Source organism: Urocitellus parryii, chromosome 6 (assembly GCF_045843805.1).
Source record: "Urocitellus parryii isolate mUroPar1 chromosome 6, mUroPar1.hap1, whole genome shotgun sequence".
Lineage (NCBI taxonomy): Eukaryota > Metazoa > Chordata > Mammalia > Rodentia > Sciuridae > Urocitellus > Urocitellus parryii.
Window position 1 is genome coordinate 101,099,482 of NC_135536.1, and position 11,726 is coordinate 101,111,207.

At 41.4% G+C, this 11,726-nt stretch overlaps 1 protein-coding gene and 1 pseudogene across 1 annotated transcript in view; one reads left to right on the top strand and one right to left on the bottom strand.

The window, feature by feature from the left end:
• Pygo1 (pygopus family PHD finger 1) overlaps nucleotides 1-4,211 on the bottom strand; it is a 39,318-nt gene extending 35,107 nt beyond the window's left edge. Inside the window, exon 1 of the mRNA XM_026413394.2 lies at nucleotides 3,564-4,211. Within this exon, the coding sequence (XP_026269179.2) occupies nucleotides 3,564-3,612 (49 nt within the window). The 5' untranslated portion in view covers nucleotides 3,613-4,211. The remainder of the gene's footprint in view (nucleotides 1-3,563) is intronic.
• A 5,679-nt stretch (nucleotides 4,212-9,890) lies between these two features.
• LOC113200122 (protein tyrosine phosphatase type IVA 1-like) lies at nucleotides 9,891-11,009 on the top strand (annotated as a pseudogene).
• The last annotated feature ends 717 nt before the right edge of the window (nucleotides 11,010-11,726 follow it).

Here is an 11,726-nt window from a genome sequence, read left to right on the forward strand (position 1 = left end):
TAAAAATAAGGATTACATGTGACATTCTAAGGGAAAAGGGCAAGCTTTTGCAGTTTGAGGGGCTGTGGACAATTAGAATGCAACATAAAGATATTACTGAATTAATTAGTGTACTTACTCCTCCATTAATTAATCTGACATTTACTACTGCCAAGGCAACTAAAAAGATAATTAAGATATAGTATGTCTTTATGGAATTATCTTGTAATTAAGAGCTCAGAGTTAAAGGGTGGTAAGCACTGGGGGGGGAAATATAAGACATTGTGTCACTAAATTGTGATTCAGACTCTAATGTTATAACATCAGGAAAAGTTTGGAAAACTGCAAATCAACTTTTTCTGGTCCACTCTCCTTCACAATTAGGTCCACAAACCAGTTTTCAAACTTTTGCATATATAAGGATCACCTGGGAATCTCATTAAAGATGCAAGGAAACTTTCCTTGATATCTTGATTCTGTGGATCTAGGATTTTACAGTTACTAAGTACAACAGGTGAATATGATGCTTTTAGTTTAGGGAGCATATTATGATAAAGTCCTCAATCATTAATGTTGTCATAATTGGGTCAAATCTGAGTTCCACCTAAAATATTACTCTTTAAATAATTAATTTAAATTGAAATATGTAAATGCATAAGCAAGGAGTTTCAAAAGTTTTTTTGTTTGTTTGTTTGTTTTTGGTAATATACATGAAATAAAGAACCATTTAAAAAGATCTGTCTGGGCTGGGGATGTGGCTCAAGCGGTAGCACGCTTGGCTGGCATGCTCGAGGCCCTGGGTTCTATCCTGAGCACCACATAAAAATAAAATAAAGATGTTGTGTCCACTGAAAACTAAAAAATATTAAAAAATTCTCTCTCTCTCTTAAAAAAAAAAAGATCTGTTTATATACATCAGTGGGTGAGAAGAAGTTTGAGAAGTACTGCTCAAGAGTTTATGCTCTATAAACACAACTTGCATATGCAGTTAATGATGCAAATAACAAAAAGTTCCAGGGCAGTGAAGTTCAACAGAACTGTGTTTCAGAATATTCTGGTACATTTTGTGGATTATGAAATAACCTACAAAATATCTCTTAAACTGCTGATTATTAGAAAATGACTTATAAAAACTCTCTCCATGAAACAAAAATTGACTTTAAAAAAAAGTGTTTTGTCTTTTATTCTGGTACTTAACTCTCAGAATATTCTTGATCTGACACCTGAGTCAAATCCCAACAGGTAAGGCATGAGACTTAAAAGCAGCAGTTGGTACAAAATGATGATATATCTGTGCTCTTGACCCACAATAAAATACTCATCCATTTTATTTAGAATTAAATTTGATTTAAGACTGATAATTGAATTCAAAGGTATAAACTTCATAGCTCTTTTCCTTAAACTTCAAAGCAATTTATAATAATAGGCAAAATAATACAGCAAAAATCTCAGGAGAAATATTGTAGCTCAGAAATGCCTACTTTTTAAGAGCTTTGGCAACTTATTTATTTATTTATTTTGGTACTGGGGATTGAACTCAGGGTGCTTAACCACCAAGATCCATTCCAGCTGTTTATTTTGAGACAGAGTTCACTAAGTTGCTGAGGCTGGCTTTGAACTTGTGATCCTACTGCCTCGGCCTCCTGTGCTGCTGGAATTATAGGCATGCAACACTGCATCTGGCTTTGGCAACTCTTAACTACAAACAGAAGGATGAAATATTTCACCAAATGAAAGGCTGTGATATTAAGCCTTTAAAAACAATACTCTAAATTATGTTTTTTTAATATTTATTTTTTAGTTTTCGATGGACACAACATCTTTATTTTATTTTTATGTGGTGTTGAGGATCGAACCCAGCGCCCCGAGCATGCCAGGTGAGCATGCTACGGCTTGAGCCATATCCCCAGCCCCTTGTTTTTTTTTTTTTAATGGCTGAGAAAATCAGTTCTACCTAAAGACCCATGAGTGGATGTCTTGGAGATCACATTGTCAGTGAGTCTCACACCAGTTCTATGTATGTTTAATCTGCAGTTGCACTCTATAAAAAGATCAATGAATGACTGTAGTTCTTGATCTCTGTATTACCTTAGTCAAATTAAATTTACCTTATTACTTACTGATTTATAAAGCAATTTACCCTTTTTTTGGATGAAAGGATTATTTCAATAGCCTCCTAACTAATCTCCCCGCTTTAGCACTTGTTCTCTACAATCTATTTTCTGTAAAATCACTAGAGAAGCCCTATTAAAAATGTCAGATTGCTCTTCTGCACAAAACTGTCCCGTCCCTATCAGAGTAAAAGCCTGTTTCAAATGGTTCACAAAGCCTTCCAATACACAATAATCCCATCCCTTTGCCCATCTCATACAACTCTTCACTTGCTAACTTCACTACAGTTACAACAGCTTCTTTGCTGTTGCTTGAATACTGCCTAGGTATATTTCAGACCCAGAGTCTTTGCATTTGCTGTTCTTTTTGCTGAGAGTGCTTTTCTCACAGTTATCACAAGGAACTACTATACAGTTTCCTTTAGGTCTTAGGTCAAACAAATATCACCTTCCCATATAAACCCTTCTTCCTCACCCATACTTTCTATCCTTTTTCTCTGTTTTTTTTTTGGGGGGGGGGGTATGTTTGTTGGTTTTGGTTTTGTTTTTACCATTTGACATTCTATCCTTTTTGTTTACCAAGTATTTAACCCACAAGAGTGTGAACACCTTCTGGGTGAACATCATCTATTTTTTTTTTTTATTCAGCACTAAGAACAATATCTAGTAGATGTTCAATAAATATTTGCTTAACGAACAAACATTACTCAGATTTGGAGACTTTCAGTCTGAACCCTATTGAGAGCTGGGCATAAGAGCTGGAAAAGTATTCACAAATTTCCAAATGGTATTTGGCGTTTGTGAACTTGCATGCAGCATCTTTTGTCTAATACCTGGTTCTGATTTTTCTTAGTAAGACGGCAGTACAACTCTTAACTAGTTTGCAAGAAAGAGGAAACCCTATCATGCCTGATTAGATGATTGTTCATAAAGCAATAAAGAAAACGCCTTGTGAATTTATATAGTTTCTTCTCTTAATCTTAAGGAAAACAAAAATGAGTATCTGTTGCCTCGGGAAGGGGACGGAAGGGGTGAAGGGCTGGGAGGGACGCGAAAGCCTGAAGACCTTCTAGAGTCAACTCTCCTGCAATCCAACTTACTTTTATGGGGGGGTGGGCATCCTTCGAGGTCTCTGCCAGGGGTGCCTCTTTCTCATCCTCTGAGGTGCCTATTGTGCTGAGTGTTAAGGATGAGGTGAGGCGGGAGAGGAGAGGGTAGGAAGGGATGCTGAGTGCAGCTCCAACTGCCTCCCAACACAAAGTCGCTAGGCGAGGGCTCGGCGCGAGTGTCTACGGGCGAGCGGGCGCCGGGGCCGCGCGTCTCGGACCGCAGCTCGGCCCTGGGGCGCGGGCGGGACGCGGGCTGCGCGGAGTTAGGCCCGGACCGAGCCCCGTGGCCTCCCTGCTGCCGGGCACGCGGCCCCGCGCACCGCACTCACCCCGGCCCCCCCAGTCCGGCGCCCTTCTCGGTTACCTCGAACTCTCTTCAGCGAAATAGGATCCTTCTCCTGTTCTGCTGACATTACAGACCGCCAAGCATGACTCCCCCCCAGGCCGCGGGAATTCGGTCTCTTTGATGCGGCGAAGGCGGCTCCTCCTCCTCGCGGGGCCGCTGCGGCTGTGAGGCGAGCCTCGGCGCCCAGACGCAGCCGAGGGCGGCGGGGACGCGGGCCGACTTTGCAAAGTTTGGGAGGAGGACGAGGCCTCGGGGCGGCGGGGCAGCGTGCGGGGACTCCCCCGGTTCAGTGGCAGCGGTCGAGAGCGCGGCCTGGGGGCGGCCCCCAGCCCAGGGCCGGCATGTGCGAGGACGAAGCCGCCGCCACCGCCGATGCCACCTCCCACTCCTTCTTCTTCGCCGCCGCCGCCTCGGGAGCCGCTGACAGGGGAGGCAGGAGGCGGGCGGCGCGGCCCTGGCGGCGCACTCACAGCGCCCTCTGAGGAGGAGGTCTGCGCTCTCGCCGCTCCCGAGTCGCAGACACAAAAGCCCCCAGCCTGGAGCCGCCTGCAAAACCCGCTCCGGGGCGGGCGAGGGACGTGGCGCGGCCCCGCGGCTTCCCCGCCCTGCGCTCCCAGCCCCGCGCGGGGACGGGCTTCGGGGGGGCGGGGGCCGCTGCCTCGTCCCGCGGCGCCTCCCGCCGCCGCCGCCGCCTCGCGCTCCGCCTCGGCCCAGCCCCCACGGCCCGCGCGCGCCTCTCACTCCGCGCCGGGGCTCGCGGGCCCGCGGCCCTGGCAGCCCGGGCGGGCAGCGCGCGCCGAGGGGCCGCCCCGCCCCGCGCCCCGCGCTCCCTCGCCGGCCTCCGGGCCCAAAGACGCCCGGCGCAGCGGCCAGCGCGCCCGACAGAGCTTCGGGGAGGAAGTGGCATCTCCCAACTTCTTCGGAAGCCACAGCAGGCATCTTGGCCTCGCAGCCAGGGATATGAAAGAGGAACGTACGAGGCGAGAAAACTTTGTAAGCGGGAGCTGTAGAGTTCTCGGCGGGCATGTGGAACCCCAGATTCCCCGACTCGGTGTCCGTGGTCTGGACACCTGTTTCTGCAGTGCCCCAACCCGATGTTTTAACGACTTACCTCCTCCAGAAAGAGCGACGTGGGGTAGAAGCGATGCGCCGCCTGGACCCCACGTAGACTCTCGGTGACATTGTAGGTTAGATCTGACCACAGGTCCACATTCGTCGTTTGGGCTCTGTGACCTGAGGCGATTCAGGGAACATCTCTGGATCTCAGTTTTCTGATCTATGAAAGGCAGTGAGGCTTCATCTCCAAGGTCCCTTTTAGCTGTGACATTCTTGATATACTTTCATGAAACAGGTCCCTGTTTCTTTGTTTTCTAGTTAACCTACTAAAGAGAATTTGTAGGTGTAGATTCTAATCTCCAGTCAGGTAAAACACGGCTTATTTTGATGTCAAAGTAACTGAAAAGGGCTTATTAAGCATGTGAGAACCTAAAGCTAACAGGAGACAGGAGTTTCATCCTTCCGGTGACAAGACTCAGAACTTATTCAGTTACCCAGACCATAATGTCAAAGAGAATGGATGTAAACATAGAGCCAGTGTATAGTCCTATAGACTTACCAGCTAGACAACAGACCCGCAGCACAGCATAGGAACCTGCTTTTTAAAACAATATGGCTTGGCCAAGAGGCAAACATGACTCTTATCTAATGGAGCCGGTAGAATTGGAATTCCTAATTAGAAGATTCACTAGGACAGGATGGGGAAAATATTGATACAGGAGACACAACGGAGGAGAAGGGATTTCCCCAACTAGAATATAAGCTCCATGTAGGCAGAAATTTTGTCCCATTCGCTGCTGTGTTGTCTGGTACCTAACCAGCACATAGTAGGTATTCAAAACATACTTGTTGAATGACTATATGAATAAATAGTCTAGAACTGGCCCTGTGACAAATGGGATTGTCAGAGCCATGGTGTGATAAAGTCAAAGCAAATGGCAAATATGATAAAGCAAATTGGATCTAACATCCTACTTCAAAGGATTGTTGAGGGCAGATGTGAAAGCTCTTTGGAAAAGTCAATATGAAAACATACATTTATAGCAGTCAATATGAAAACATAAATAACCCTTAGTGCAAAGAGAACAGTTGAGAAAAAATCATTGCTAAGAGATTTTAAATTCTTTATTATAACTTCCTAAGGCTAGAGACTAAAAAGTAAGTTAAAAGAAACTGGCCTCTTTTCAATGGTTGATCAAGAATAAAAAGACCATCCTACTTGGACATCATTTTTTTAAGATCAATTTAATTTCAAAATCCTGGCTTCTGGCTTGCACATATCAAAATTATCTGGAAAACATTCCTAAACTTAAGATTCCCAAACTCCCCTCCAGATTTACTGAATCAGGATCTCTGGGAATGAGGTCTGGAAATGTCTTTAAATGCTCTCCAAGGTGATTCAAAAGCAATAAACAGATTCGGTGACCTGTATTTATGAATGAAGCATTGTTACTCAAAGATGTAGAAAAGTTATTGAGACAATAGTTCTTCTCCTTAAAGAGTTCACAGTGCAAAGAATAAAGTAGAGCTTTAAACTAACATTGACAATGCAGACAGCCAAGCACTACACTCAACTACCATGTCAGCACAGGAGAGAAACCCTCTACCCAGTTCTAGAGACAAAGGGCTGGTGACCTTTAAAAAATGTATATGGAAACTGGGGTTGTGGCTCAGTGGTAGAGTGCTTGCCTCACACGTGTGAGGCCCTGGGTTCGATCCTCAGCACTACATAAAAATAAACAAATAAAATAAAGGTATTGTGTCCATCCACAACATATATATATATATATATATATATATATATATATATATATATATATATATATATATAATGTGTATGAATAATTACTAGGAGCTGGGGCAAGGATAGGTAATGGGGAATTGTTGTTAAATAGGAATGATAAATATTTTCTGAAGATGGATAGTGGTGATGGTTGCACAATAGTGTAATTAATACCACTGAATTGTACTTTTCAAATTTTATGTTCATGTATTTTAACCACAAAAAAGGGGAGGGGAGAACTTAAAATTAGCTAAACAGATTGTAAGAGCAAATGGAGTCTTATGATTTGTGGGAACCAAATTTCCAAAGGAAAAGAGGGGGGTGAAAAAATATGAATCTTTTAGAGACCTTAAGTTGTTAACAGTGGCTAGAACATAAGGTACCTTTTGAGAAGTGGCAGGAGCTGATTTCCAGAAAGTATACAGGGACCAGATCTCTGAAAATCATTGCAAGTCATACTAAGAATTTTTTTTTTTTTTTCATGAAAGCAATAGGGAAACACTGAAGAGTTTAACTAGGCGAGTGACATATTTAGTTCTGCAATTGAGATCATTCTCCCTACAAGGTAAAGGACAGATTGGATCAGCACAAAATATTCCTGTCTGCCAGGCCTGGTGGTTCACACCAGTAGTCCCAGATATTCAGGACACTAAGGCAGGAGAATCACTTTAGCCCATAAGTTGAAGACCAACCTGGGCAACATAGCAAAATCCCTGTCTCCAAAAACGTGTATATGTGTGCTGCTATAGCACATAACAAAATACCACAAACTGGTTTATTTATTAAGAAAATAAATTTGGCTTTCTCACAGTTCTGAGTAATAAATTTTCCTGGGTAGAAAGCTCAGCATCTGGTGCCAGCATCTGGCGAGGACTGCTCGGCTGCTCTCCACTTTGAAGATAGGGTCTTGAATGCTGCATCCAGAGTGCAACGGTGCATTCTCACATGGCAAAAGGTGAAAAGGCAAAAAGTGTCTGAACTTCCTCCATCAAGCCCTTTTATAATGACACCTTATCCGGTTCTTGAGAGAGGAGTCCTTATGGTTTAATGACCTCTTAAAGGTCCCACTTCCTAATCCGATCACATTGATAGCACCTAAGTTGTGAAGAAGGTACATTCAAACCATAGCAATTGGGAAATAATATATAAAATGAGGCAAGAGATCAGCGTGGGTCTTATACACTAAAGTAGAGTAGTGGAGAGGGATTACAGAGAATGGTGGCAAAAACTGACATCATGGTCAGTTTGGATGTGGAGGATGAGAGACAAATCAGGAATTTGCTCCCAGACTTATTTCAGCTGACAGAGAATACAGGAAGAGAAGATTTGTTAGTAATGGGTGGTGAGGTCAAGATGAGGTCAGTTTTGAACACCTTGAGTCTGAAGTGGGGAAGTCTTGCAGACAGATATACTAATGAATAATTCCCAAAGCCATACATATACCAACACATGAAATTACATTAACAGTTATGAGTTAACTTATATCAGTTTCACTTAAACAGTTATAATAACCTTATGCTGCATAACAAACAACCCCCAAACTTGATGGCTTAAAGAAAAATTTATTTGCTCATGATCCTATGGATAAGCAATTTGTGCTGAGCTAGAGTAGTTTTTCTCAACATCACATAGTGATGGCTGGGCAGACTCAAGAATTTGTGGTCAGCTAGTGGCCTTACTTTCATGTCTGGTGGTTGGCTGGTCGTCAGCAGGAGCAATAAAGGAAACCAAACTGTGAGGATCCAGCCAGCTACTCTGGGCTCTTTCATATGGTAGTGGTTATGGGATTTCCAAATGCACCAAGAGGGCAAATCCTAACTTGTGATTACTTTTCAAGGCTTTGCTTACGTCTCATTGGCTAAAGCAATTAATTTGGCCAAACCTAAAGTCACTGAGGGACTGGATTACCCAAGAATTTGGATACAAGAGAAGCAGAACAAATTGGGATCATTACTGCATCAATCTATCACATATGTCCTTATTCTTGTGGCTCCTGAGGATGAGGGGGGTGGAAGAGGGAGACAGGAACACATGATGCTCTTAAACAAATACTTTTACTCCCTCACAACATCTGTCATGTTCTTATACTTTTGTTCAATTTTGGAAATGTCAGATTCCCATGAAGACCTATCAATATGCCTCACCACTGGTATTGATACCTAATATCCTGGATATAACATGACGTGGCCAGATACCAATCCTTAAGTAACAAAATAAAGCTGAAGTCTCACTGTGTTGAAGTGTGGCTCCAGTCCATGCAGAAGTGAGGCAAATTAAGCTTTCTTCCCAGCCTAAATACTCTCCTTATGTCCCCAATATGACAGAATTCCTACTAAAAATATCCTTTCACCTTGCTGTTGTCATATCCATGGGACTTGATTATGAGTTCCAGACTTGATCTTTATGTCTCTTACTAAAAAGATGCAGCTAAGTGTTCTTGTGGGCCCACTAAACGGTTTAGAAACCATGCTTGAACATGCGTAAAGCTCAATAGAATGTAAAAATGAGGTTAGAGCAAGGATAGGCAAACTTTTGTGAAGGGCCAGATAATGAAGCTCATAGGCTTTTCAGGTCATATATCCTCTGCCACAGCTACTCAGCAGTATAAAAGCAACCATAGATAATCTGTAAACAAGTAGGTATAGTTGTGTTCCAATAATTTATTTATCAATGAGATTGTCTCCTATTTGGCCACTCTCCTGTGTGTGCCACTCACTGCATGATAGTCTGGTGCCCTGTTTGCAGCCTTTATCAGCCTCCTCTGCCACACAACAAACCTGACCTGCAGCCACAGTTCCCACTGCCACTGCCTTGGGACCTGCTCTATGATTAGGCCGCAATCATCAATGAGCAAACATATTTCTCAGTTCTGTGGTTATAGATTTATGGAGTTTCTGAAGGACAATGGAGATTACTGCCAGACACAGTGTGACCTCTATGCAGACAAGTGAACTATAGAAATTCATTACTATGCCACCAAGAAGCCCCATAAGGGTAGTTAACTTGGACACAGAAGTGTTGGATTGAAATCCACAGAGCATTTTATAAAAGTTCTGACTTGGATGGGGTAAATCTCAGGGCATTTCTGTTCTATTGTCTCAGTATTACTGGATGGGAGAATTACTGCTGCCTCTTGTTTCATTTCCCATTCCTCCCAACTTCATACTCAAAGCATTGAGAATATCAAATGGAGTATGTTGACATTGACATCAGTTACTTTGCATCATTTCTGTACTTAATTTTTAAAATTCTTTTTTTTTTAAAGAGAGAGTGAGAGAGGAGAGAGAGAGAGAGAGAATTTTTTTAATATTTATTTTTTAGTTCTCGGCGGACACAACATCTTTGTTGGTATGTGGTGCTGAGGATCGAACCCGGGTCGCACGCATGCCAGGCGAGCGCGCTACCCCTTGAGCCACATCCCCAGCCCCAATTTTTAAAATTCTTTCAAAACCCTATTGGGTGTTTTTTTGTTGTTGTTGTTGTTGTTGTTTTTTAACTAAATTAACATGGCACAAATAAACTGTCCTGCTCCTGTTGGAAGTCAAGTAGACGAACTTAAGAGTACTTATTACACACAATCCAACCAATGCAACCTTAAACAAACTTATACAGGAACTTAAGAAATATGGTATTACCATAATAGTAAGAGTAAGTGAAGCAACCTGTGACACTACTCATGTTTTGTTTTTTGGTAGTGTTGAGAATTGAACACAAGGGCATCATTCTTTCCAGGCAAGCACTCTACCATTTAGCCACATCTCCAGCCCCATACTCATGTTCTTGATTGGCCTTTTGATGATGGTTCACCACTGTGCAACCAGATTGTTGATAACTGGTTAAGTCTTGTAAAAATTAAGTTTCATGAAGAACCTAGTTGTTGTATCACTGTCCATTGTCTTGCAGACCTTGGAAGAGCTCCAGTGCTTGTTGCCCTAGCATTAATTGAAGGTGGAATGAAATATGAAGGTGCAACATAATTCATAAGACAAAAGCAGCGAGCAACTTTTGTAGCTGGAGAAGTACAGTCAGAAAATGTAGCTGTGCTTTAAAGACTCAAGAGGTAATAGAAACAACTGTTGGGTTCAATAAAACTCAGGCAACTGATGCTTCTGCATTGTAAGTGGAACTTGAGAAGGGACCTTTGACGTGCATATTGGGCCAACATGTTGGTGTGGTGAATAAGTCTAATGGAAGCTTCCATAGCAGTACTGGAAAGCAGTTTTAGCAGGCTACAAGCTTGACAGAATTTCAACCTCTATGTTTGGGTTATAATCAACATATTTAAACACTTAGCAAAAGATTCCTTGCTGTTCAGCATTTAAAATGTGGTTATTATTTGTTCAATTGACCTTTCCTGAAATCATGTGGTATTGAGTTAATGAATTTAAATTTCTTTCTATGCCAGAATCTTAATATTTAAGAGATTTAGAAAGATTAGGTGCCAAAATACCCAGTGCAATAATTTTCAGTATCAAACAAACCAAAAACTCTAGAAACTAAGAACACTCTAGACCTTAGTGATTTATTTTTTCAGTCATTTTAAACATTGCAGGGCCTATGTAGTTATTTGCCTGATTGCTTTATGTTTACATTATGTTTACATCTCTCACATTTGTACCAGTATGCATCAGGTTTGCTTTTTTTTTTTTTTTTTTTACTTTTTCTTTTTTCTTTTCAGGTTTGCTTTTAACCACTGTTTTTTTTTTAAACTTTTTATTAAGTCTTATGGTGATTTTTTTTAAATGTCTTTCTATGAGTCTTATTTTATGCTGTTATGGGAAAACTCCAGTTTGAAAGCCTAAGCTGTTACAGAAGTACATGTCTTTAATATCTCCAGACCAAAATAAAAAAGGCCTTACAGTTAATTTAATATTTGCACTCAGAGGTGCAACTGAACAGGGAGAGCCTGAAAAACTAATGAGAAGGATTATTAAATATTTTTAGTAAAATGTTGCCTGCATCTCTTGCAGATCCTATAAAATATGTTCTTTAATTTAGTAAATCTTTTTTAAAAGATAGATTTTTTATTGTAGCTAAAACAATTCTTAATAACATTTCTGAAATACTTGTAAATTTTTCATAATTATCAGAAGTTGCTTACCAACTTATTTTTTGTTTAAAGTATGATTTTTCCCCTTTCCTTCTCAGCTTCTTGCAAAAAAAAAAGTAGATTTTTGCTAATGAATCAAGCAGACATCTAATATCTTATATTCCTTTTGAACTGTGTAACTTAATATTTGGATTCTTGATAATTTTGTTTTATTATTTAATTGATAAATGGTGATGTGTATTAATGTTTGTTTAACCATATATTTAAACTTTCTGGGAATATGTGATTGCTC